The sequence below is a fragment of the Eptatretus burgeri genome, chromosome 11, assembly GCF_056783735.1.
Source record: "Eptatretus burgeri isolate ZD-2024b chromosome 11, Ebu_testis_v1, whole genome shotgun sequence".
NCBI classification, from domain to species: Eukaryota; Metazoa; Chordata; class Myxini; order Myxiniformes; family Myxinidae; genus Eptatretus; species Eptatretus burgeri.
The window spans coordinates 3,258,244-3,286,215 of NC_140971.1; the positions used below are offsets into that span (position 1 = coordinate 3,258,244).

Genomic DNA, 27,972 nt, shown 5'->3' on the forward strand with positions numbered 1-27,972 from the left:
TTCAACTCAACAGCTGGTGGGACAGCCTGGTACAGCCACTCCAAGTATCCGGCCCAGCGGGCCTTCACTTCAGTCTCCTCTGTGAAGAGCTCACCACCCTCCACTCCAACTGCAGTGCATTGAGGAACGGGCTTGGAGGAACGTAATGCATCAATTCCTCTGTAAGCAGGACGAGAATCACTTGACCACAGGTGATGCTCCACTTCTTTGCAGTGGGAGAGCATCACGTACAGTTTTATGCCTTAGCTCCCTGAACAGATCAGATCTGCCATGAAGCCTGGCCCTACGACTGTAGTCAATGGTGTCCAGTGTCCCTTGGGAGACAGTTCCTCTTCACCTGACGATGGATTCCAAGGCATTCACCAGCAACATCCAAGCTCCATCCATCCATTGGGACCATACTCTGTACAGTGTCAGTTCTGCCAAAGCAGTCTCCCTGGGCTGTTGGGCACAACCCTGGATGGATCGCCACTCTGACACAGGATACTCGAATGGCTCAATCATCCCAACAAGGCGGAACTCATTTTACCGACCTTCGAAGGATGACAGGCTGAGTCAACCCCACCTGGTATTAATTCAACGGACTAGTGGGATTTTAACTGAGGACCCTATGATCCCAAGACATCAAAGATGGTGGTCTTGAAGGCACTCCTCAACTTAAAGATTCCCTAAAACACTCAGACCCCCCAAATCCCCACTCAACCTGTTTGCAAACTCCTCAGCTACCCTCTCATCCTTGAGATTGCCAACATCCAGCCAAGGCTGGGTTGGTACCATTCTCCTGGATTTAAGGTGCAGCTTAAGAGTTGCGACAACAAGCCTGTGGTCAGTATTGAGGAACTGAGCACTCCAGTGGACCCTGCAGTTCTGGATCATCCTCCAGCGACCATCAACGAGCACATGGTCAATCTCCTTTGCCACTTCACCAGCGTTGGAATACCAAGTCCAGCGATGAGCCTGTGGGCACTGAAACCATGAACCAGCCACACTAAGTCCACAACATCTTGCAAAGTCAAGGAACTTAGCGGTATTCTGGTTCATAGTTCCAGACCCATGGGGACCAACACATGTCTCATCACCATCGCCATCAGTTCCAGTCGATGCATTGAAATCCCCCAAGACTGGAAGTGGATCTCACCTAGGACACTGATCAACCACAGACTCGAGCGTGGCATAGAACGTGTCCTTCACGATGACATCTCTCGACTCAGTCGGAGCATAGACAGAGACCAGGAAATGACACCCAAGGAGTGAAGAATCCTTCGTCTCAAAATACGCTCGTTGATCGATGTTACCTCAATTATTACGGGAGTGAGTTTCTTGGACTCAGTGGCAGCAACTCCTTTGGCATGTTCACTGTCAGAGTGACCAGACCAGTAGTAGGTGAAACCACCCGCCATGATCTTACCACTATCCGGTCTCTGAACCTCAGAGAGAGCTGCAATACCGATTTCCAAACGCTGGAGTTCAGATGATAGCAGAGACAGGTGATCATCCTTTCTTAGGGATTGGACATTCCAGGCACCCACCCGAAGGGACCACCTCAGTGTAACCTGAGGAGACCGCCGTCTGGTGTCCAACACCTCAGCACCACCCTGTCACACACCACCACAACCTGACCCAACAAGTTTTCTCCATGATTTTCCTCCTATTATCAAAGAATGGGGATCCACAAGTATCCAGTGTGATAAGTAAGCAATCCAGCAGGTGAATCGCTTTTGGTGTAAATCATTACCTGTGAGAATTTGCAGCATAGCGGTCTTTCCCCACACCATATCGAGATTTGGGTTCATGAGCCTTTGTGGTATTTTAAATGGGTTGGAAGGGCAAGCCAAAAGGAATGAGGAGATTATGTAGAAATGTCTTGGGAATCTGAGAAATGCTTGAAGTTGCTATTTGGAGTCCCTGCGAGCTCGGAGTCGGGTCTGGTTCCGCCAATCCCAGGACGGAGTGTGTTCCAGCAAAGTTGGTTTTGGTTCACTCGCCTGTGCAAGCAATACCCTTCTGCTCTCACAAAGTGCAAGTCACAAAATTTCATACCAAGACGATGTGTATGGTCACCTCACCTGCCTTCCAATTACAGGACATTTGAATACTATGGTGGCCCTACAAGGAATGTTTTTTCTCTCCTGTATGCAAAGTCGAGGCTCATGGAAGTGCTCGAACACAGAACGGACGAGGACACAACAGAACATTGACTTTTACCAGACCCCGGTGGGATAAATTCTTATCGCGTCCACTCTGACTCTGGGAGGTCGACGGTTCGAATCCTGGCCGAGCCACACCAAAGACTTGAACAGTGGTACATGCAGCTTCCTTGCTCGAAGTTCAGCATTTAAAAAGATAGAGCACGAATTAAAAAAAAAACAAAAAAAACATAGGTTGGCAATTATAGCGCAAACTTTGATGACCATAATGACCTCCTCGTGGGTTGAAGTGCCTTTTAAAGGAACTTATATTTATGTGTAACCAAGTGGAAAGGGGGAAACACATCAACAGAGGGGTAGAGGGACTCTTCGAGGAAGAATGGGCATGGGGAAGCGTAAGATCAAAGGGAGGGGGAAATGGGCACAGGGGTTGAACAAGCTGAATACAAGCTCGAACACGGTGAGAAGAGTAAGGGAAAACTTGCGAAGCCATATGTTCAAGTTGGAGGTCAATTTGGATACTGTATATGGTTTACCAAAAGAGATCATGGCTGGTGGTGAGACCAAAAAGTTTGAATGGGTGAACTTCTTAAAGAGGTTTGTTAAGGTCATATTGGAGGGTTTGCCAGACAGCCTTTTCAGAGGGACAAAGTGAGAGCGCGAGATTTGTCAGGATTGAGATATATTCCAAACGTTTGACCATCTTGTCATTATATCAAGGCCTGAAGAGAGGGAAGAAGCTGCTGCCTACCTGTCTGAAGGGATGGGCGATGTTATGGCATAGGGTGCAGTCATCAGCAAATAGATGAAGAGGATTTTGCAGAGAGTCGAAGATTATTGATGAAGATTAGGAATAGGACCGGACACATGTCCCCGCCTTGGGTCATTCCAGCGTTGACAGGAGATAAAAGGATTCCGTTGAGATCCACACGTTGGCTACGAGAGTCGAGGAAGTTAGCAAGCCATGTGTAGAGTTGGCCTGGATTCCATAGGCAGACAATTTGGAGACAAAGGCAGGATGCCAGACTGTATCAAAAGCATGATATACAGTATGTCCAGAGAGAGCGGCCTGATCTCATGTCTGACACTGAGGGCATCCACCCATTGTTGGGAGAGTAGAAGCAGCAGGTCCGGTCCAGACACCACAGTACAGTCTGATTCCGAACTTACCGTCTGAGATCAGGCCATTTAAGAAAAGGAAAAATTTGGCATCAACTGCGATGATGGATTGTATGACTGTTTTTAATGGGAAGTAAGCCAACATACACGGCCTTCAGAATGTGTTCAAACCCCTCGAGTTTTGTCAAATGTTGTGTTACCTCCTGAATTTAATTATTTATTTTTTTATCACCGATCTACACAAAATACCCCATAATGATAAAGCGAAAACATGTTTTCAGAAATGTTTACAAGTTAATTAAAAATGAAAAGTTGAAATGTCCTGCAGCAATAAGTATTCAACCTATTTGCTCTGCCACTCCAAATTGAGCTCAGGTGCATCTTATTTCCTTTGATCATCCTTGAAACGTCTCCACACCTTGATTGAAGTCCACCTGCAGCCAATTCAATTGAATGGACAAGATTTAGAAAGAAACACACCTTTCTATATAAGGTCCCACAGTTGACAGTGCATGTCAGAGCAGAAACTCGACCGTGAACTCCAAGGAACTGTCCGTAGAACTCCGAGATAGAATTGTGAGGAGGCACAGATCTGGGGAAGGGAATAAAACAATTTATAGAGTGTTGAAAGTTCCCAAGAGCACAGTGAGCTCCATCATTAGGAAATTGAAAAAGATGGAACTACCCAGACTCTTCCTAGAGCTGGCCGTCTGACCAAACTGAGCAACTGGGAAAGGAGGACCTTGGTCAGGGAGGTGACCACAAACCCAATGACCACTCTGACAGAACGACAGAGTTCCTTGGCTGAGATGAGAGAACCTGCTGGAAGGACAACAATCCCTGCAACACTTCAAAAATCTAGCCTTTATGCGAGAGTGACCAGACGGAAGCCATACCTCATAAAAAGGCACACGACGGCACTCTTGGAGTTGTCAGGTCAATCCAGATTTGATCTGTGACTTGCTTACAGGTATCTTGTAAACCTGTACTAACCTGTTACATGGTTGGGTTGTCGGCGAATTAACAGTCTCCCCCACCACGTTTCCTGGTGATGAGGGTGTATGGATATGGACACCCAGCAGGATTAAAACCAAAACCTGTCAAAGGGCAGAGGAGCTGTGAGTTGTAAGGAGCCAACAGCCATCTGTAAGTAGTGCCCAATTGTGTCTGCGGACGTCCTCCTGCAGCTCGGCTACTTTTTTTTTAGGAGGTTGGTGGCAGGATTTGCACTCCGGCCACTGTAAAAATCCTTCACTCCGCAAAAGACAAAAACGCAAAGAAATCTGAAAACCCACTCCGTGGGAGTATCTCATGTGCAGCAGGGGAGCTCACCGGATGACACGATTGGGGCAAAGCCTTCGAGATGCCCACTCTTTGATGATAGGAGGAAAACCACGGGGTAACCTTCCCAGGTCAGGTTGCGTTCGTGTGTGTCTGGGTGGTGCTGAGGTGTCATCCACCAGATGGCGTCTCCTTGGGTTAACCTGACGCGGGCCCTTCAGGTGAGTGCCTGGAATATCCTATCCCGAAGAGAGGTTGATCACCTGTCTCTGTTATCATCTGAGCTCAAGCGTTTGGACATCGGTATTGCAGCACTCTCTGAGGTTCGGAGACCGGATTGCGGCGAGATCATGGCGGGTGGTGACACATACGATTGGTCTGGTCACTCTGATGGTTACCATGCCCAAGGAGTTGCTGTAGCTGTGTCCAATAAGCTGACTCCAATCATAATTAAGGTAACACCGTTCAACGAGGATATTATAAGATGAAGGATTCGTCACTCCTTGGGTGTTGTTTCCCTGGTCTCTGTTTCTGCTCCGACTGAGGCAGGTGATCTCACCATGAAGGATGCATTCTACACCACGCTTGAGTCTGTGGTTGATCAGTGCCCCAAATGAGATACACTTCTAGTCTTGGGAGATTTCAATGCATCGACTGGAACTGATACGGATGGTTATGAGACGTGTGTTGGTCCCCATGGGTCTGGAACTGCGAACCAGAATAGCACTAAGTTCTTTGACTTTGCAAGAAGTCATGGACATAGGGTGGCCGGTTCATGGTTTCAGCGCCCACAAGCTCATCGCTGGACTTGGTATTCCAATACTAGTGGTGTGGCAAAGGATATTGACCATGTCCTCATTAATGGTTGCTGAAGAATGATCCCAAACTGCAGGGTCTACCGGAGTGCTCAGTTCCTCAATACCGACCACAGGCTTGTTGTAGCAACTCTGAAGCTGCAGTTTAAATCCGGGAGAATGATACCATCCCAGCCAAGAATCGATGTTGGCAAGCTCAAGGATAAGAGGGTAGCTGAGGAGTTTGTGAACAGGCTGAGTGAGGATTGGGGGGGTCTGGGTGCTTTGGGGAATCTTGAAGAGGTGTGGAGTGCCTTCAAGACTACCATCCTTGATGTTGCCAGTGGATGTCGTGGAACTCAACGAAGGGCAAAGAAGAATTTTCTCTCTCAAGGGACACTGGATACCATTTACCAGAGTCGCAGGGGCAGGCTGAATGGCAGAGCTGAGATGTTCAGGGAGCTGAGGCATAAAATTGTACGTGCGCTGAGGGTGGACAAGGATGACTATGTGCGAGGAATCTGAGGGAGTAGAGCCCATTCCTCGGTGTACTGCAGTTGGAGCGGAGGGTGGTGGGCTCTTGACAGAGGAGTCCAAAGTGAAGGCCCGCTGGGCCGGTTACTTTGTGCGGTTGTACCAGGCTGATCCACCAGCTGTCGAGTTGGATATCAGGGGTGTCACTACCCTTTTGCTGACCTTCCAATCAACTGTGATCCACCTTCGTTTGTGGAAACACCAGCTGTGGTGAACCAGTTGAAACGGGGCAAAGCTCCTGGGATCTGTGGCATCCATGCTGGACTTCTCAAGGCTGGTGGAAATGCTGCACTCGTGTCGTTGCATGTAGTTCTGTGCTCTGCCTGGAGCACAGACATCATTCCAACTTACTGGAAGAGCGACTTTGTTGTCGCTCTCTGGAAAGGGAACGGTGATCGCCACGACTGCAACAACTACCGAGGGGTGACGCTGCTCTCAGTGCCGGGCAAGGTCTTTGCTCATCATTCTTGATAGGGTTTGCCACCAACTGTTTGAGCACCAACACCCAGAGTCGTCAGGCTTTACACCAAAGAGGTCAACGATTGACCTTATCGTTGCCCTTCGGGTCCACACCGAATGCAGGTGAAAGTTTCGGCAGGGGTTGCTTGCAGCCTTTGTTGACTCTGCAAAGCGTTTGATTCAGTGAATCGGGATGCCTTCTGGAGGATTCATGGTCTTCCTTGGGTGCCACCAAAACTGATCATTCTGATGTGAGAATGAAACTCTGGTACTGAGAGTGCTGTGAGATGTGGTGTTACTATTTCCGACTTATTTCCAGTTGTTACTGGAGTACATTGGGGTGTGTACTGGCCCCCACCCTTTTCAGCACTTGTGTGGACTGGATTCTGGGAAGGAGGTCTGAGAGATCAAGATGCGGTGCATCGTCTCTGACCTTGATTTCGCAGATGATGCAGTCTTCTTTGCAGGGACTCTGGATATCCTCTGTTGGGGGCCCTCAAAGTGCTGATTGAGGAGTTGGAGCCACTGGGATTACCTGTTTCCTGGGTCAAAACTAAGATTCAGACTTTCAATGACATTGTGGATGCTATCACCTTGGTGGTGATATTCATGTCGCTGCTGGCTGTGAGTCAGAGGTCAATAGACATCTGGTTCGGGCCTGTAGAGTAATGGATTCACTGGATCATGGGGTTTGGTGCTGTCGTTATCTGTGCAGGAGGACGAAAGTCCGAGTCTTCAGGTCATTGGTGCTTCCAGTCTTACTCTTCGGATGTGAGCCTTGGACTCTGACCAGGGATTTGACATGGAGACTTAATTATTTTGGTACCAGCTCTCTTCGGAGAATCCTTGGCTATCGCTTGTCGGACTTTGTGTCCAACGAGCGGTTGCTGATAGAGATTCAAATGAGATTTGTTACCTGCATAGTCCGTGAGCATCTGCTGCGGCTATATGGACAGGAGGCTCGTTTTCCTGACGCTGATCCTGCTCACCAGATTCTCTCAGCGAGGGAGCCTTGTGAGTGGAGGGGGCCAAGAGGCCGATCACGTACCTCATGGTTGCAGCAGGTTGATCGGCATCTCAAGGAGATGGGGATTCTCTTGGGTTAACACGACGGCACTCTTGGAGTTGTCTGTGGACATCCTGTGTGGTTCATCATGGAATACCCTGTGTTATAATTTAATCCACAATTATATCCACATTGATCATATTCATCATTGATCAAAAAAAGGCTGTGTATGATACAATGAATGCATCCACACATGCACACGCACAGAGTCACACACGTATGCAACAGTCTCACGTGTGTGTGGGGGCACCGTTCTTCCTCGAGGTTTCGATCCTTTCAGCCCAGAACTTCTCCAAACGGCGGATCCACAACCTCAGGCATCTGACTGGGGGATGGCCAGACAGAGGCCCCTGGAGTACCGGTGGAAAGTGGACGCAGCAATGCGCTGCTCCAGCACATGCTCCCCTACCTGACCTGACCTGGAGTTTGCAAAAAGGCAGGTGAAAGACTCAGAGCTTGAGGCAAAAGATTCTGTGGTCTGATGAGATGAAAATTAAACTCTTTGGCCTGAATGCAAAGTGCTATGGTCTGGTGGAAACAGAGCACAGCTCATCATCTGTCGAACACCATCGCTTCCGAGAAGCATGGTGGTGACAGCATCATGCTATGGGGATGGTGTTCAGCGGCAGGGACTGGGAGACTTGTGAGGATAGAGGGAACAATGAATGGAGCCAAATACAGGCAAATCCTTGAGGCGAACCTGCTTCAGAGTGCAAAAAACCTTTGACGGTGGTGAAGATTTACGTTCCAACAGGACAATGACCCCAATTATACAGCCAAAACAACACTGGAATAGTTTCAGAACAAGAACATGAAAGTCCATGAGTGGCCCAGCCAAATCTGAGACTTCAATCCCATTGAAAATCTGTGGAGAGATTTGAAGATTGCCGTTCACTGATGCTCCACATACATCTTGACAAAGCTTGAGTAAATCTGCAAAGAAAAATGGGAGAAACTCCCCAAATCCAGATGAGGAAAGCTGATAGAGACATACCCAAGACGACGCAGAGCTGTAATCATTGCCAAAGGAGCTTCTTCAAAGTATTAACTCGGGAGGGGGGGGGGGGGAGGAGGGTTGAATACTTATTGATGCAAAACATTTCAGCTTTTCATGTTTGATTAATGTGTAAAAATTCCTTTAAACATGTTTTCACTTTGTCATTTTGGGGTATTTTGTGTAGATCGGTGACAATTTTTTTTTAATTTAATCCTTTTTCAATTCATCATTGGAACAGCAAAATGTGACAAAAGTCGAGGGGTGTGAATACTTTCTGAAGGCACTGTACATGTAGTTTGGAGGATCTGTTTTGCACCATGTTAATTGTGCGATATAGTGAAGGATGACTTCCAAGTAGATGGAAGATGACCTGCAGTTCCACAGTGAACAAGCAGAAAGATGATGTGCAAGAGAAACAGAGCAGGTTTTGAAGAAACATGGATTGATGTCATTGGGGCCTGTTGCAGAAATGGAGTCCAGGTTTGCCAGAAACCTCTCCACATTCTCAGGTGGGAAAGACAGTCCAGTGTTCAGGAGCAGAGAGTGGTTTGGTTTGTGAGATTTGAAAGCAAACTCAGAATGTGAATGCTGCATGGTGGGTGCATTGTGGTGACCTAAAGACTCTCATGGTTCTCTTCTACAATCTTTCACCATTATTATTATTATTTCCTTCAAAAATCTGGAAATAATAAAACGGCCCCCAAACCCCTCCACCTCACCCATTCTCCTTCCTTGTCCACCCCCAAACTCACCAATCTCACTGCCCTGCCATCGTTCTCCCAACAACAGGGTGGTGTTGGTTTGTGGGGCCACATTGTCGACGGGAAGGAGGGGGTGCCGGGTGGGGTAGCAGAGGGGAGAACATCACTTGGTGGTGAAACTTTGGTGGACACAGTTCTGGGTTGGGTGAGTCTGCATCTGCACAATGTCGGTACACCATGCTGTCATGTGTACACGTCTGCAGTGTGTGTACGCATGCTCTTTGTCTGTATCGTCTGTCCAAGAGCATGCGTACACTCTTCTGCCAATTATTCATGATAATTTTTGTTTCTCTCGACTTGCCTGTCTGTGTGTTTATTGTCTTTTCCAATCTTGTCTCGTGTTTGTCTCCATTCATCCACATTTGCCTCCTCGATCCCTCTATTTTGCGTGGATGTGGCCGGGAGGACGATTTCATTTTGACCCTGTTTGCGTTTTCCACCGAGTGCCATTACTCACACTCACACTCACAACATGTAAACTTTTTACTCCCAACATGGGCCACTCGGAAACAGTGAGTGCAGCACGCTAATTATCTAAGTTTTGTTAGCAAGTGAACATAACATGTGTGCTGAGACAATAACCAGGTCGCGTTACTCGTGGACGAGCCCCGAATACCCTAGGCAGGTGAGTAGACAGGTAACCATTGACTCACTAGTGACTTATGTAAGCTTGAAGAATGAAATGTGAGCCTGAACACCAAGGCGCACTCAGGAATTTAAAGGAAACAAGCATTTAGTGCATCGTTCTTGAAGCAGGAAAGGGGATATGAGAGAGCAGTAGAGGGGGAGACAGAGAGGGAGAGAGATTAGGAACAGATGTTGTTTGTGAGGAGAGAGGGGGATGGGGAGCGTTGAAGATACGTGGCTTTCTTCGTGCATTTAGCAATATATGCTAGGCTGTGTACGATACAGTGAATGCATCCACACATGTACAAGCACAGAGTCACACACGTATGCAACAGTCTCACGTGTGTGTGGGGGCGCCGTTCTTCCTCGAGGTTTCGATCCTTTCAGCCCAGAACTTCTCCAAACGGCGGATCCACAACAGTAGAATACCTACTGCACATCAGTAGATCCACAACCTCAGTTGTGTCCAGGCCGTCAGTCAGTCAGTCAGTCAGTCAACCCATCAATGCAATATCATGAAACAGACTACTCGCTTGAGGATTCAATGTATTATCACAAAGTGACAACTTTCATCACACACTCTATCACATGATAATATATTAAATCATGCACATCTTACCTCAAATATCACATGTCCACCAACCAGCTCATCCAACCCACTCACCTCTATATCGAACTGTTATTCAAACGGTTATTTATAATGGCTCTCCAGATACTGCCCTGTCTCCTAGCAACCATTGTGTGTAATTAAAAAGTATATATATTTTTGAAACCATTTTCACACACAAGTACCATCTCCCGAAACCCACCCACGTGTGGAGATAGCAACTTGTGCACATGCGCACGCACACACATGAGGGTAGTTTGAGACCTGGGAGGACTCCATTCCACATTCTGAAACAGCACATGGAGACGCCAAGCAACAACATGCACTGAATGAAGACTGTGGTGCATCAGGAATGAATGAACGTGTAGTGATTGTCCATTTCGTGTTTTATGAATTACTATCATCTGAAATGGTAGTTGTGTGGAACTCACATTCGCACACACTGTTCTTGGTATACTGTATATGCAAACAACTTGAACGATGAAACAAAAGTAAGACCAAGTGTATCCAGTTAAAAGTTGTAACTGTTTCATCCATTTTTGCACATTGATCATACTAATAATGGGGAGAATATTCTAATTGTATCCACATTGATCATATTCATCATGGAGATTGTATTTCAATTTAATCCACATTGATCATATTCATCATGGAGATTGTATTATAATTTAATCCACCTTGATTATATTCATCATGGAGATTGTGTTATAATTTAATCCACATTGATTATATTCATCATGTGGAGTGTATTTTACTTTTATCCACATTTATCATATTCATCATGTAGAATGTATTATAATTTAATCCACATTGATCATATTCATCATGGAGATTGTATTATAATTTAATCCACCTTGATTATATTCATCATGGAGATTGTGTTATAATTTAATCCACATTGATTATATTCATCATGTGGAGTGTATTTTACTTTTATCCACATTTATCATATTCATCATGTAGAATGTATTATCATTTAATCCACATTGATCATATTCATCATGTAAAGTGGATTATCATTTAATCCCCATTGATCATATCAATCATGTACATTGTGTTCTAATTGAATCCTGATTGATCATATTCATCATGGAGATTGTATTATAATTTAATCCACATTGATCATATTCATCATGGAGAGTGTTTTATAATTTAATCCATGTCGATCATATTTATCATGTCGATTGTATCATAATTTCATCCACATTGATCATGTTCATCTTGTTGATTGTATTATAATTTAATCCACGTTGATCATATTCATCATGTTGATTCGATTATAATTTAATCCACATTGATCGTATTCATCATTTAGATTGTATTATTATTTAATCCACGTTGATAATATTCATCGTGGAGAGTGTATTATAATTTCATCCACATTGATCATATTCATCATGTTGATTGTATTATAATTTCATCCACATTGATCGTATTCATCATTTAGATTGTAGTATTATTATTAAATCAACATTGATCATATTCATCATGGAGAGTGTATTATAATTTAATCCACATTGATCATATCATGTTGATTGTATTATAATTTAATCCACATTGATCATGTTCATCATGTTGATTGCATTATAATTTCATCCACATTGATCGTATCATCATTTGGATTGTATTATTATTAAATCCACATTGATCATATTCATCATGGAGATTGTATTTCAATTTAAAACACATTGATTATATTCATCATGTGGAGTGTATTTTACTTTTATCCACATTGATCATATTCATCATGTAGAATGTATTATAATTTAATCCACAATGATCACATTCATCATGTCGATTGTGTTATAATTTCATCCACATTGATCATGTTCATCATGTGGAGTATGTTATTATTTAATCCACAATGATCACATTCATCATGTAGATTGTGTTATAATTTAATCCACAATTATCATATTCATCATGGAGATTGTGTTATAATTTCATCCACATTGATAATGTTCATCATGGCGATTGTATTGTACTTTAATCGACATTAATCATTTTCATCGTGTAGATTGTATTATAATTTAATCCACATTGATCATATTCATCATGTTGATTGTATTATGATTTAATCCACATCGATCATATTCATCATGTTGATTGTATTATAATTTAATCCACATTGATCATATTCATCATGGAGATTGTATTTCAATTTAATCCACATTGATATTATTCATCATGGAGATTGTATTATAATTTAATCCACATTGATCATATTCATCATGTTGATTGTATTATGATTTAATCCACATCGATCATATTCATCATGTTGATTGTATTATAATTTAATCCACATTGATCATATTCATCATGGAGATTGTATTTCAATTTAATCCACATTGATATTATTCATCATGGAGATTGTATTATAATTTAATCCACATTGATCATATTCATCATGGAGATTGTATTTCAATTTAATCCACATTGATATTATTCATCATGGAGATTGTATTATAATTAAATCCACATTGATCATATTCATCATAGAGTGTATTATAATTTCATCCACATTGATCATGTCATCGTGTTGATTGTATTATAATTTCATCCACATTGATCGTATCATCATTTGGATTGTATTATTATTAAATCCACATTGATAATATTCATCAAGTAGAGTGCATTAAAATTTAATCCACATTGATCATACTAATAATGGGGAGAATATTCTAATTTAATCCACAATGATCATATTCATCATGTGGAGTGTGTTATTATTTAACCCACATTGATCATATTCATCATGTAGAGTGCATTATAATTTGATCCACATTGATCATACGAATAATGGGGAGAATATTCTAATTTAACCCACATTGATCATATTCATCATGGAGATTGTATTATAATTTAATCCACATTGATCATACTAATAATGGGGAGAATATTCGAATTTAATCCACATTGATCATATTCATTATGTGGAGTATATTATTATTTAACCCACATTGATCACATTCATCATGTAGATTGTGTTATAATTTAATCCACGTGGATAATATTCATCATGGAGATTGTATTGGACTTTAATCTACATTAATCATTTTCATCGTGTAGATTGTATTATAATTTAATCCACGTGGATAATACTGTATTTATCATGGAGATTGTATTGGACTTTAATCCACATTAATCATTTTCATCATGTCGATTGTATTTCAATTTAATCCACAATTATCATATTCATCATGGAGATTTTATTATAATTTAATCCACATTAATCATATTAATCATGTCGATTCTATTATAATTTAATCCACGTGGATCATATTCATCATGTCGATTGTATTTCAATTTAATCCACAATTATCATATTCATCATGGAGATTGTATTATAATTTAATCCACATTGATCATATTTATCATGTGGAGTGTGTAATGCTGTAATCCACATTGATCATATTCATCATGTGGAGTGTATTATTATTTAAACCACATTGATCATATTTATCATGTGGAGTGTGTTATGCTGTAATCCACATTGATCATATTCATCATGTGGAGTGTATTTCAATTTAATTCACATCGATCATATTCATCATGTCGATTGTATTATTATTTAAACCACATTAATCATTTTTATCATGTGGATTGTATTACAATTTAATCCACATTGATCATATTCATCATGTCGATTGTATTCTGGTGTAATCCACATCGATCATATTCATCATGTGGAGTGTTTTTTATATATTTTTTGTATACCTTGTCGAGGCTCGTGTGAGAGATAACATGCAACGCACAGCAAGAGGGGCGGGAGAGGGAAGGACAAAACAATGGGGAACAAAGCCATTCGGAGATCTATGGAAGGGAGAGGGATGGGGCGGGGAACACAGGGTTTCCAAGACGTATATTACAGGGACTTTTAGGAAGGAAAGCAGGGAATTTGAAGGAGGTGGACTTGGGGTGGATGAAAGGGGGTAGAAAAGATCGAGGATTTGGATGGGGGACGATAAGAGGTGGTGGTGAACAGCTGTTTTGAAGGCCTGGAGGGAAGAGTGGGATTGAACAGAATGAGGGAGTTTATTCCAAAGGTGGGAAAAAAAAGAGGAATGAAAGAGTGAAGGTGAGCAGTGATTTGTGATTTTGGTAGTTTTACCAGAAGGGGGTTGCTGGCGGCCCTTGAGCGCACTGCGGAAATATGGGGGGGGGGGGATATCACACACAGAGCAGGGGGGTGGGGCAAGACTGGAGAAGAGACAGTTGAAGACAAAGACAACCAACCTGCCTGTGGTGAGAGAGTGAGAAGCCCAAAGACTCAGCCTCATCGCAGGAGATACCAATGATCCAAAATGCCTTGGTTTCCACAGCGTGAAGCCGAGTAAGGTGGGAGGCAGGAGCACCAGACCAGAGGGGAGAGCAGTACTCCATCAGGCTGTGGATGAAAGCTTTGTATGTGGTCAGGAGCTCAGGTGGGCCGAGGAAGGAGTTTGCACGATGGAGGATTCCCAGTCGGCGACCGGCTTTGGAGGCAGGTTGGAAATGTGACTTTTCCAGGAAAGATCATGACAGATCGTGAGACCAAGAAGCTTAAATGAAAGGACTTCTTCTAGAGGATTGTTGAGAAAGTGGATGGGGGGGGGGGGGTTTCTAAAATGTCCTTTCGGAGAGACACGGTGAGAGTGTGAGATTTGTCTGGATTGAAAGACATGTTCCACGTGTTGGACCAGTTTGTGATTTTATCCAGATCTGCAGTGAGCGAAGAAGCTGCTGCTTGCCGGTCTGAGGGATGACCGATGGTACGACAGAGGGTGGAGTCATCAGCAAAGATATATAGAGGATTTTCCAGAGAGTTAGAGTGTTATAAATTTCATCCACATTGATCATATTCATCATGTGGAGTGTGTTCTAATCAAATCCAAGTGTATTTCATTTGAATCTCTTCACGCACTTTTTTGGCGATGATCAATGTCACTGCACACAAGAACCACGGCTCTTATTGTGCAGCTGCACAACATTAACAAGGGATGATAAAATAACTTTATCGTGTCATCACAAACTCTAACTTACATCACAGCACCTCATTTTAAAGGGCTATGATAGAAATGATAAAAAAACAAGTGTGGGAGTGTCTCTGGTCAATCATTCCATTGTCATACGACTCACACCAGAACCCATGCTCAGGATTGATATGTTACTAGATATAAAACAGTGTGTCTTCAAGGTGAGGTGGGATTAAATGGAGGTGACGGATGCCTTGTTTGTCATGCAGGACAAAGGCGAAGGTGGAGATTTTGCGTCAAACTCACCTTTATCTGTGCCAGTTTTACCTTGAGCCAACATTATCCTTCCAGATCCAACCCAAAAGGCATCTCCACAACATGGCAAAGCATCTCATCCTGTTGGCTGCCTCCTTGCTGAGCACCTGTGGTAAAGGACAACAACTTGGGCATGAATCAAATAACAGAATGTAGTGAGATGTTTGGGTTTCACAAACGTCATGGCAGAACAATAAGCGAGTGTGATGAACACAAAGAGTGAGGATGGAGGGGACAGTTTTAAAAAAAAAGAACTTACGACTTGGTGTTGTTGGGTTGGGGAGTGAGGCAATTAAAGCCAATCCTGACCTTTTGATCTCTCCAGTGACAGCTGACCAAGAACATGTGTTACCTCCTGACCCCCAAACACATCCACAGTACCCAAACATCCACGTCCCAGACCCCGCACAATGGTCCCAGTTTGGGGATCGAGGTTTGTTTTTAACTTCTCACTACTTTAACTCAACTGTTTACCAAATAATTTTATTCAAGCTCCCCTGATCACGTTACTCCAGCTCACCGTTCCCCCATCAATGTTTCATCAACACCACTCATCACCCACTAGTTCGTTAACCAAACAACTTTTCATCTTCTGTTGCCTCGTTACCTCTGGCTGAACGGATGCACCGAAAGGAGTTTGAGGGGATCACATGACTGTGTGCATGGTGTGTTCAAGTCTTGATTCTCACCTGTCTCTGAGTGTGCAGATTATGATTATAACGGTGAGTCGACACATTTTACGTTCTTCTCTTTTCCTTTTCATCCATTCCATTTTGTTTGTAAATTTTAGCAGATGGGGACAAGTTCTGCTCGTGAGTAAGTCAATGGTGGGTCGTGAAGGTAAACTAAATGATGTAAAAAAAAGTGAGGTTTGATGACCTTTAACCCTCGTTCAGTGTCTCATGTGCGGTCCTTTTGTAACCTCATTAAAAATCTTCCTTTCAAATCGCAACACGCACACACAAAAACTCTCATTTCAACCTCTGCTGATGACAGGCAGGTGTCCAAGCACTGATGTTGACAAAATAATTGCGTGTCATGACTACAAGTGACTCTGTGTTATGTGTGGTGTGTTGAATATGTGCGCACATACAGGCTATGAAGTGATCACCTCATACCCACCTTATGCCACTGCATGTAAGTCCTCGGGAGAAACACTTGTGAACACCAAGATTCCCAGCCATTATACACAACAAGGGATAAAATCATTACCATAACAGTAAAGGTGGTTGTGCTGATGAAATCAAACATGTGGATTGTGTGTGGATGGAGTTCAGCACATACTCGCAGTATATTTATGTTTTCAGTGTACACACCTGGTCCATGTTTGAACACACGCACACACACACACACCTCTAATGGGAATCATCACAGAAATTAGGTACCACCACCTAACACAACAAGGAGGCCGAGAGGCAGAACAGAAGGGATATAAGAGAGGGTGCTACAAAACAAAAGACCACCTACGACTAAACAAGGCCACACTCAAAAACTGTAAAACCAGAAGAACCAAATTGTCCGCACTCCACACCATGCATCGACTTCAAAAAAGCTTTGGTAGTGTCCTACATTCATGGATGATAAAATGCGTGCAATTGTACAAGATCAACCCCTAAACAATCAAACAGGTTGTGAAAGCAATTTTGCTGTGGAACACCACATTGATACGACAGGACTCGGAAGGAAAAATCGAAATACCAGGGGTGAAGATATGATGTGGGATCCTTCAAGGAGACAGTCTTTCCCCTCTCCTGATTTGCCTGGCCCTGGATCCATTGAGCAACCTCATTAAAGAGCAAGGACATGGATACAACCTAACGTCCAATAAGAGCATGTCCAAAGAGATGGAGGAGGTGGCACATCTACTGTACATGGATGATCTAAAACTCTTTCAAACAATGAACAATTGGTTGAACAACTGAAATTGGTGAAACGGTACTCCAACAACATTCAAATATAATTTAGTCTTGATAAGTGTGCGAAGTGCACATTCAAATAAGGTGGACCAACAAAAATGGGCAACATAATAATCAACCGAGAAACAACAATACAGGAACTAGACAACGAAGCATCAAACAAATACCGTGGATTAGAAGAGGACCACCAAACATGTCACAAACAAATGTACAAAACAATTAACAAGGAATACCTGCGTAGAACGAGGCTGATCCTGAAAACATACCTCATCTAGAGAAACAAAATCAAAGTCATAAACCAACATGCAGTACCAGTGTTCCAATACAGTTGCGGAATAATAAAAATGAAAATGACAAACGCAGAAATCAATAAACGAGATATCAAAACAAGAAAACTCCTCACCATCCACAAAATGTTCGACAAAAATCATGACATCTCGATAATGTACCTGCCGAGGAAAGGAGGAGGTTGTGGCCGAACGGAACTCGATCGAGTGCACAGAGCGCCAACTGGAGGATTAGCAGAGCCCGTGAAAAGTTCAACAGTTGACTGAATACAATTTGTATACAAGCATGAACACAACAAGCCAGGAAAGGTGTCTCGCTCACCTTGCAAAAAAAAACTTCCAAAAACAGGTGTGAATAGAAGAATGATGTCACGCACCAAACTGAAACAGCAACAAATACAGCCCCAACAATTGCAAAAAAGACAAAAGAAAAATATTATGAAATACCAACAGATATATAGTGACAACTGAGAGAAAGACAAAAGAGCATGGAAATGTCAAAAAAAAAAGAGTTGGACAGATTGGGGATAGACAATGAAGGATCACTGGAATGGCTAAGAAGACGTCAGCTCAATTTTGGACAGAGAACGAATCATTATAAATGCCCAAGAACAGGACACAACACGAATGGCTTTAAAAAAAAAAAGGCAGGACTGAGCCAATCAGACAAGTGTGGATTCTGCAAGGGAGATACAGAAATCACGAGTCACCCCCTATCGGGATGTAAAAAACTCATGTGAGAACAACTGTACACACAAACACACAACAAGGTATGTAGAGTAGTCCACTGGCATCTGGAGAAATTTCAATATTCTAGTTCCAGAAAAACTCATTGAAACATGAACCAAAGGCAATCATTGGAAAAAAGGAAGTAACGTTCACGTATGACCTGATGATCAAGCGTGAACAAAGAAAACAAAGCACTACGACCAGACATAGTACTCAGGTACAAAAAAGGAAAAGAAGGCATTGTTGATTGAAGTTTCAGTACCCAGTGATTTTGGTCTAAATAACACAGAAATCAAGAAAATGACCAAATATAAAGACCTCAAGAATGAAGTGAAAAGATCCTGGAAGCTGAAGAGTGCTAAAATTGTACCAGTGATCATTGGAGCAACGGGAATGATGAAGAAGAACCTCACAAAGACCCTACAAACCATCCCTGGGAACATTACCACAAACAAACTGCAGTTGGAAGCTTTGTGGGGCTCAATGACGGTCCTGAAAAGAGTCCTTGGAACAAAACTCTGAGAACAACACAACTTCACAACTGAGCCCATGAATCACGATCCTTCAGCAAAACCAATGTGGATACTTCCGAGTCCTGGGAGGATTCCGTTCTACATTCTGAAACCCAAATTACAGAGATAACAATCAATGACACACACTCTCTCCCTCTCCCTCTCCCCAATATTTGTGACCTCATAATCCATGGTGTTTGAAAATATAGTGATGCTGCAGCCAACATTGGGAAAATCTAGAGTTTGTTTTTGTTTTAAAGAAAATTCAAATCAACCAATATTCCATGTCCTTACAGATCCTGATTTTTTGTATGGCGAAGACTTGGGTAAGCTCCTGCAGACATAATTCAGTGATTGGTTGTTTTTCCTTGGCTTGTGTGTTTCCGTGTACCCCAAACACTCATTCAACTTACGTGGACATGATGTGTGCAACGAACGCTCGAACACCCTCACACGAACATACATGCACAAACACATGCATGTACAATGGGTAAAGTTACTCGTTATCTACTCATTTTCACTTTTATGGAACATGTGATTCTGCTTTATAAGTGGCATTCAACAATCTGATCCCATGATGCTTTGATGGCAAGGTCAACTGTGAATTGTGGAGTGCAACCAGCAATAAGGCATACCAAGGGCAAGCAAATTTCACCATAACCCAGACCACCACCACCCTCTGTGTGGCGCACATGCAGACAAGAGAATTCTTCAGCTGATGTTTCCCTATTTATACATCGAGATGGCTATCTACCCGCACATGGACCATGCTACACTATACATTCCTATCTGCTTTATGGAAATATCTTAACCCCCCCCCCCTTTCAAACATAACTATATATAAATATATATGTAGGTATGTAGGTTATCCCAAATGGTTGCTACCCCAGTACACTGGTACTCATTTTGCCGACCTCAGAAGAGTGACGGGTTGAGTCAACCCCACTTGGTATTAATTAAACAGTGAACATGGGCTCAAACTCAGGACCCCAAGGTCCCAAGCCAGCCACTCTAGCTATTTAAGCCAACACCAGGCTTATATACTGTATATATATATATATATATATATATATATATATATATATATATATATATATATATATATATATATATATATATATATATCGACCAAAATATATATTTTACAGAGAGTAAAAGCAAGCTGAGCTTAAAGGTCCCATGACACTCAAAAGTACTGAAATTGCATATATATTATATATGTCCTAGAGGAGTTTTTCATCGTGATTTCTGATCTGACAATGTTTTTTTCACAATACTCGTTCTGTAAAATTAAAAAAATAAAACCTCTTAGGGAACGCCCCTAAAAATTCTGCCGAAATCGACTGAATGACGCGTAACCCACATGACGTCATCTCCAGAACAACAAAGGCTGCACGTAAATTACTCGGGTTGGTGGTCTACGTGATTGTATTGGCTTCCTGTGTGTTTCCACATTCGATTGGTCGACTCAAACGCTTCGTTCATTTCTGCTTTTAAAAAAAATCAATCATTTGGTTTTGAATAATGGATGACATGGACTTTGACTTGTCTGGTAGCGACAGTGAGTGTGAGAGAAATGAAGGATTTTGGTCTGAATCAGATAGAGAATTGTCGGATAACGAAGTCGCGGGAGGTGAAGTTCAGGCAGCTGGAAATGGAATACGGCCTTACCAGTTTGAGCCCGAAGCAGGACAAGCAGAGGAAACTGGCGATGAAATTCCCGGCGTTCATGATGATCGGGAGGACATCGAAGGAAGACTTGGCAATAACAACTGGTGAGACTAAATCCTATTCGTAATTCAACAATGTAAATTCTACTTGCATACTGCTCGATATCAGAAATATTTTAGTGAGGTGACGTGACCAGCGCAGTGCAGCGGGCATGTTGCTCCGCAGTGAATGAATCGCAGGGCCAGCCCATGTCATCGGCCGTATCTCTCCGCGCATAAAACGAAGCAATCTCGCTGTCCGGATACGATGAAAACTTGTGTGCAGAACACACCTTGCGACACAATTGGCTAGAGTAATCCGATAAATGTGACGCTCTGTTGCATTTTTATTTATTTTATTCCTACTGTCGTCATGTAGCGCCAGAAGAAAACAACGAAGAAAAGAGAATAATAAAAGAAAGCTACAGCACGTCAGATTTATCGGACTAGTCGGACGGACGACGGATTTATCGGACGACATTGCTTTTGATGATGGGTACTGCATCAGGTTTCAGCCTCCTCAACTTCTTGAAACTGAACAGCGAATAGAGCCCGTGATCAAAGTCACTGTCTTCGAAGTGGGCACTGCAAATGACGCTCATGTCGCTGGGGCCTTTCCAGTTTCCCCTCGTCAGCTTCACTTTAGATGTCCATATTCTCTGAAGATTATCATCTTTTGGGAATACATGAAGGCTGACAGTCTTTGGTTGTATTGCTGCATCCTGCTATGATACATCTTGCAGGCATTTTTGAAAGTCAGGCTAAAACTCTTAAAAACTTTCGCGAAACAATCACAGGAATTATGACGATCAGTGAGATAGCAAACACATGTGTACAATGCATTTGTACATACTTTATACGGCGCGCGACGTCTCATCAATCGACTCTGAGCGAGTCGTGTTCTGGAGATGACGTCAACGGTCACGTGACCTGCGGTTCACTGAACTCAACTTTTTTGAGGGGCGGGGCATAGCAAGTTGTGAAAAGCACTACAAATGTTCGAAATATTGGTCTAATTATCCCATTGTTGATTAAAAAAAAAGAAACGTGGGTGATTTCTTCACGAGGAAGGTCAAGTTAATATGTAAATAACCAGAAACTTTTGAGTGTCATGGGACCTTTAAAAGAATAAAATTCTTTGTTAAAATCTTGACGTTTCAGAAGAATGTACACTATATACATACATACATATATATATATATATATTTTTTATTTTTGCAAAAAAAAATTGTTAGTTGTAATTACAATATAAAGTTTTTATTTGGGGGGGGAGGTGGAGGGGAAGTGGGGGATCCAGTTGTATGTTGAGAAATTACATCCTTTCTATTGCTGTACCTAACATGGTTCCACCTGAAACTCTTAATGAATTCCATATTCTGTACCTCATGGTTTATAATCTTACATATCATCAAACACTGAAACATTGTGCTCCCAAACATGGTGATTAGCACAGTATGATGCATCACGATTGGTTAAAATTGCATCATACAAAGCTGTGTCTCTCACCTTCAGGACATTAGACCACACAGCTCCAGCACAATTATGGTCTTGGTGCTGTAATTACTAATTATAATGCAAAGTTAAGCATAAAGGCCTTTTGGAAAATCCTTATGAATCTGTCATCTTAGCCAATATTTTCTGATTGTATCTCCACTGTTGTGACATACAAGTTGTACTTTACAGGTCGCCGTGATTATATCTATGGAACTTCTGATGCTGGTGGGTCTGCTAAACAACTCAGCAATAGCTTCAGATATTATCTCAAACTAATTGTTTGATCATTATCATCTGCAGGTTCAGCCTGAGACCCAATTTCTGATCCTTTAACTTGGATATCTGTGTCTTGCTTTCAGCCGGTGCTCACCAAGTTGGCCCTGCAGCTCCTGTGGAGCCACAAATTGGTGGGTACTCAAGGTGTTTATATTGTTGCGGTTCTCGGAACCGCATGCATACAACAGATAGGTGTCCCGAGACAGTTATGCCATTAATATACGTGTAGATAGACCCCTTCCTTTTGTTTAGTGGGAAGACAAGGGAGTGCGTTGCGATGGTCCAATAGTTAGGTTATTAAATCATTTTCCCCTCCATTTCAGCCCCACTCTTTTTCTTTTCTTTTCTGAGGCAAAATCCACGACGTGCGCTTTGGGCTGGACTATCGCTTTGAGCTTCCACAGTCCACCCGAAACCAGACATGTGCGGCGAGTCACATACGCTTTGGCACCCAGGTGGGCAGGCTGTGCCGGCGTCTGCCCGAAGCCCGGCCCAGGCTGGCAGGTCATGCGGGGGGTCGTTGCTAGTCGGAACGCCCGACTCGGCTATGACATTGGATTCGGCATGGCCCCTTCCCCCAAGCTCTATAAAACACGGAGAAATCCTCTGTGTAAGTTTGGTGTTGAGAAGTGTTGTGTTAGCTGTGGGTGTTTTTCACGCGGCGTGTTCCTGCTTCTCGACTCCGCCCACGTCTCTCCTCGACGAACCTCCTCCTACCTGGTCCCGCCTACTGCTCCACCCTCTGGACTCCGCCCTTCTCCACTCAATCTCCTCCTTAAGAACACGATCTCCACACGTGCGGCTGTGGCCAGAACAACGTGACTATTGTCGGGTACCGCACCACGGAGCATCTCTCCCCCGAAACGCCCAGGTACCGAAAGCTATAACCTCAACTCCCCTCCCTCCCTGGCTGCAAAAGTCCCTTCACATTGGTGTTTCTTTTTCTGTGTGTGTCTGAGTGTGCTGGCACCTGTCTGTTAAGTAAGCCTGCAGAAGATCCTTATTGTTGTTACTCTTATTAATCTCGCGTCAAGTCTGCACTGTGTCTGCTTTAGTAAGTTGCTTGTATTATTGTCGCCCCACACCTCTCTCCTCTTTCCCTGTGTTACATACCAAATAAATCTTTGCTGTGCCACATGCTTTTCCTCGCTTGCTGTTAATAAATCATTGTCTTTAGGAATGTTCCCAGCTCGCCTTTGTCTTTTCTCTCATTAGTCCAGCATGGTTCGAATCTAAGTTTAGCCGGGTCTTTATTCCCAACAATCCGTCCCTTCTTTAGCTGGTACGTCCTCGGCAGTGTCGCTCGGCTGCATCCGATCCGGAAAGGTGATCCGATCTGGTAGAGTGATCCGGTTCGCACAAGGCGTACCGAGGGCGTGGTTCCCCGGTGATTAAATCACGTGATTAATTAGGTAACTCGATTATAGACGGGAGGACCATAGGTCACGCGGTTGAGTTATTGGCGTCCATGGTCGGTTAAGCGACCCGCCGCGTCACGGAATTATCCGTGAGCGACGGCCTACAATTCCGGGGAGTCTGGTGGGAATCGACGTAGCTTCCCCCACCTAGTGGTCTTCTCATCCGACCCCGCCGGCCCGCAGCAATATACAGTACTTGAACATTGGACCTTAAAAATGCAGCTTCAATAACTCAGCCAAGTGTGATCGATAGAGGGTACATAGCTCATTGGACCTTAAAAATGCAGCTTCAATAACTCAGCCAAGTGTGATCGATAGAGGGTACATAGCTCATACATTTCCGAATGACATGGGTGATTTGTGTTTGGAGCAGCTACTGCCATGATGAATGATGATGTGTTTATCAAGTATCAGGTGAACCAAAAAAAACCCCAAACCCTCCGTTTTATTCACCTTTCATGTTTGTTTTTTTTCTCTGTTATTTCAGATAACGATAGCTAAGATCCTGGAGGAAATGATGGCCTGGACAAATGAAGAAAATATTTATCTGTAGAATCCCACATCGAAATGCAATCCATCGTGCAAACTCAAAGTTCAAGAGAAACTTTAACTGCAGAGATGCCCCATGCAAATGGAGAATATTCAAATGGATGAGGAAATTTCGAGAGTAAGGAAGTGTGCACAAGTGCAACTCAAAATCAACGGACAGACCAACTCATACTGGACTTCCTTCAGTGATGACTCCTGACGTCATTGAGAGGGTCAAACAGTCGGTTGGAAAGGGTCCAAAAAAAAATTGCTTCGCCGCCACAGTCAGGAACTCGGACTGATGGTGTCAAGTCTCAGGAGGATTGTCCATGATGACATGAAACTTTATCTATGCATTATACAAGTCAGACACAAACTCACGGACTCAGACAAAAACGAGTGTCTTGAAATGGCTCGGTGGTTTGTGGAGAAAATTGACGAGCCTGGTTTTCTCAACGACATTTGGTTCTTCGACGAGGCTTACGGTACTTTTTGCTTAATGGCCAAGTCAAGTCAAGGAACAATGTCTGCTGGGGCACAGTACCACCTGACAAGGTTCACCAGAGACCCTGACATTCATTGAAGTGCATGGCCTGGTGTGCAAAGAGCAAGTGTGTCATCCATTGGACCGTTCTGGTTCGAAGTTGAGGATGTTAATGCCATGACCATCAACTCTGAGCGCTACATTAAAGTGCTGAATGAGTTCTGGGCTGCTCTTGGTCGCAGGAGAAGCTTTCATCGAGAAGAAAAATGGTTTCAGCAGGATGGGGCACCTCCTCACACCGCAAGCCAGTTGTGTGAGTGGGTGACAAACCGCTTTGGTGAGAGAGTCGTCTCTGCATTCCTCTGATCTGATCACACGAGATTTCTATCTTTGGCATATCTCAAAGACAATGTGTACAAGGATAACCCAAGAAGCATCGTTGAGCTGAAACAAGCAATCACACAGAAACTTGGGTCCATCCCACTTACCAATGTCTTTGCATAATCAAGTTCACACGTCGTGTTCAAATCCGTATTCGGCACACAGGTGGACATTTGGGGCATGTGATCAACCGAGTGCCAAACTAGTCTTACCAAATAGGGTTCTGATATGTCGTTCCTCTTTTCTCTCACCTGTAGAACCAACTTCCTCATTCTGTTCAATCCCGTTCTTCCCTCCAGGGTTTCAACATCGTTGTTCACCACCACCTCAGGTCATCCCCATCCACATTCATGATCTTTTTTTACCCTGATAAACCCTCCCCAAGCATTCCTTCCCTTCCAGGTCCTCCTCTCCCCTCCCTCACCTTCTTTTTCGTTTTTTGTTCCATTTCTGGTTTATCCCCAGTTTCACCTTCCTCCTCTTGCTGCGTTTAAACTTGTATATACATATATTGTTGCGAATTTGGAAGCTTACTGCACACAACAGCCAGGTCCTATAGATCAGCTATATCGGTATGTGTTTCTAGTTAGGGTCCCATCCTATGTTTAATGGGTGATTAATTGTACGTGCGCTGTGAGTTATTTTGATAGTTAGGATTTAAATTACCAACAACAACACCTGCCCTCGCTTCCTTCCACCATCATCTACCGGCACCATTGCACGCGTGCGTGTCAGCACGTACGTGGGCTGAGTCCAGTGTGCTCGGCAGGGCTTCTCTGGACGTTGGTGTGCTGGCTTCGCCCCAAATATAGGCACAAGCGTTTCGTGCCAGCTTGGCTCCAAATATGGGCATGAGCGTTCTCTCTGCCCAATGAGGGAGTACGAGCGTGGGATAAAAGAAGCGCGCGTGGTCAAAACGAGAGTTGAAAGAAGCGTAGAGAGTTGTTGTTGGAGGAATTGTCTTCTGGTCTTCGGTATTCGGATGTCTGGTGGTCTTCTGAAGCCAGTCGTCGCCTGCCCGGGGTCCCGCCAACAGAGCGCCTTCTCTTGTGGCCTGGTGCTTGCAAGCCTGTCCCGCGAGGATCGCCTTCCTGGGCTTGGAGTGGCATTGTGTGGCGGATTCGAGTCCTGCCTCACCGGATCGTCGAAGACCGTACGAGGCGGAGAGGTCCGAGAATAGGCTCTGACCTCCAGCTCGCCTTTCCTCGAGCTGGAGGTCTCCAATAAAGACCTGACGGGTCCGTTTCTTTTTGGGTGTACGTGTGTGTGTGTGTGTGTGTGTGTGTGTGTGTGTGTGTGTGTGTGTGTGTGTGTGTGTGTGTGTGTGTGTGTGTGTGTGTGTGTGTGTGTGTGTGTGTGTGTGGCGCCAGTCTAATAAGTAAAACAGCATAAGTACTTCAACATAAATTGCTATTCCTTCATTATTCGCTTAACTCTGCCTTCTTGCGTGCTCCCCTGCCCCATTATAAATAAATATCCCTTTTGTTAAATGTTCCAGCTCGTTTCTGTGTTTCTTTCATTGGCATAGCACAGTGTGTATCGAGAGATAGCGAGGGTAAATTGTTAATTTGGTCCTACGGGCCTTGGTTATCTCCGCTTGGGTTACACATGGTTCGGGCTCGGTAATGGCTCGTTCCGCCCAAGATCCGTCAAGGGTGTGAATTCCCTGGTAGCTTTGTCCGCGCGGGTAATTAGGTATATTGAAGTTTGGCAATTGACCCTACCCCACGCAGTCGAATTATTGGCGATTCATGGTCCAGTAAGGGACCCATGCCTTTCGGACTTATCCAAAAGGCACGACTTCAAGTCCGGTGGAGCTGACTCTATTGCTCCCTCTAGCGGTCGTGCTCGCCACCGATACCTGGCCCAGTAACAATATTTGGTTTATATACATAATGTATATCATGGATCTGTTCCTGTGTGGGATAGATGGGGGCACATTGATTGATTTTCTTGGTTTATGTTAATTTGTTAAACTTTAAACCTGTGACCTTTGACTCTAATTCTATTGGTTTTATTTTTTTTTCAATGTTTTGTGCTCAGAATGTACACGTGCTGTGTGCATCATCTGATTATCCTGTGGATCTAGTTATGACTTCCTACCCTGCTTTGGAACATGTTTCTGTGTGTCACAGATTGCCGTGAGGAGCAATACGTGTGCACTCGGCTCTACTCGGTGAACAAGCCATGCAAGGAATGCATCAAAACCCTCTGTCTTTACAGGTAAAGACAACTGTGGATTGAATTGTACAGATTGAATCGAGTTTACCTGTACAAGGACTACATTAGGCCAAACCAATTGTACACCACTCCATCCCAATGCCATATCCAGGTGATGCATGATGTCATCGCCAGGCACCGAAGGGAGTACTCAGTTTTCACTCCGTTTGTTTGTGTTCTTTCCTGTTAATTGCCGGAATCCTTCGGATTTCGGTTATTATGTTGGTCGGTTGTGTGTGTCATTCTGTGTGTCTGTCTGTCTGTTTGTTTGTGTGTTTATTTATCCTGTAGCAGCCACACCGTTTCAGCGATCATGACCAAACTGGGTACAGACGTCGGCCATGGTCCAACTTAGA

At 43.6% G+C, this 27,972-nt stretch overlaps 1 protein-coding gene across 2 annotated transcripts in view; it reads left to right on the plus strand.

Moving 5' to 3' along the window:
- The window catches only part of MFAP2 (microfibril associated protein 2), a 39,384-nt gene that overhangs the window by 4,338 nt on the left and 7,074 nt on the right, over positions 1 to 27,972 (plus strand). Inside the window, exons 1-9 of one of the 2 annotated variants that reach the window (XM_085847799.1) lie at positions 9,168 to 9,303; positions 15,617 to 15,774; positions 15,988 to 16,095; positions 16,370 to 16,384; positions 16,758 to 16,799; positions 19,403 to 19,432; positions 22,499 to 22,534; positions 22,669 to 22,716; positions 27,532 to 27,619. In XM_085847799.1, coding sequence (XP_085703925.1) covers positions 15,726 to 15,774; positions 15,988 to 16,095; positions 16,370 to 16,384; positions 16,758 to 16,799; positions 19,403 to 19,432; positions 22,499 to 22,534; positions 22,669 to 22,716; positions 27,532 to 27,619 — 416 coding nt within the window. In that variant the 5' untranslated portion in view covers positions 9,168 to 9,303; positions 15,617 to 15,725. Of the gene's footprint in view, positions 1 to 9,167; positions 9,304 to 15,616; positions 15,775 to 15,987; positions 16,096 to 16,369; positions 16,385 to 16,757; positions 16,800 to 19,402; positions 19,433 to 22,498; positions 22,535 to 22,668; positions 22,717 to 27,531; positions 27,620 to 27,972 lie in introns of those variants that run through there. The other variant, XM_085847801.1, reaches the window with a different exon arrangement.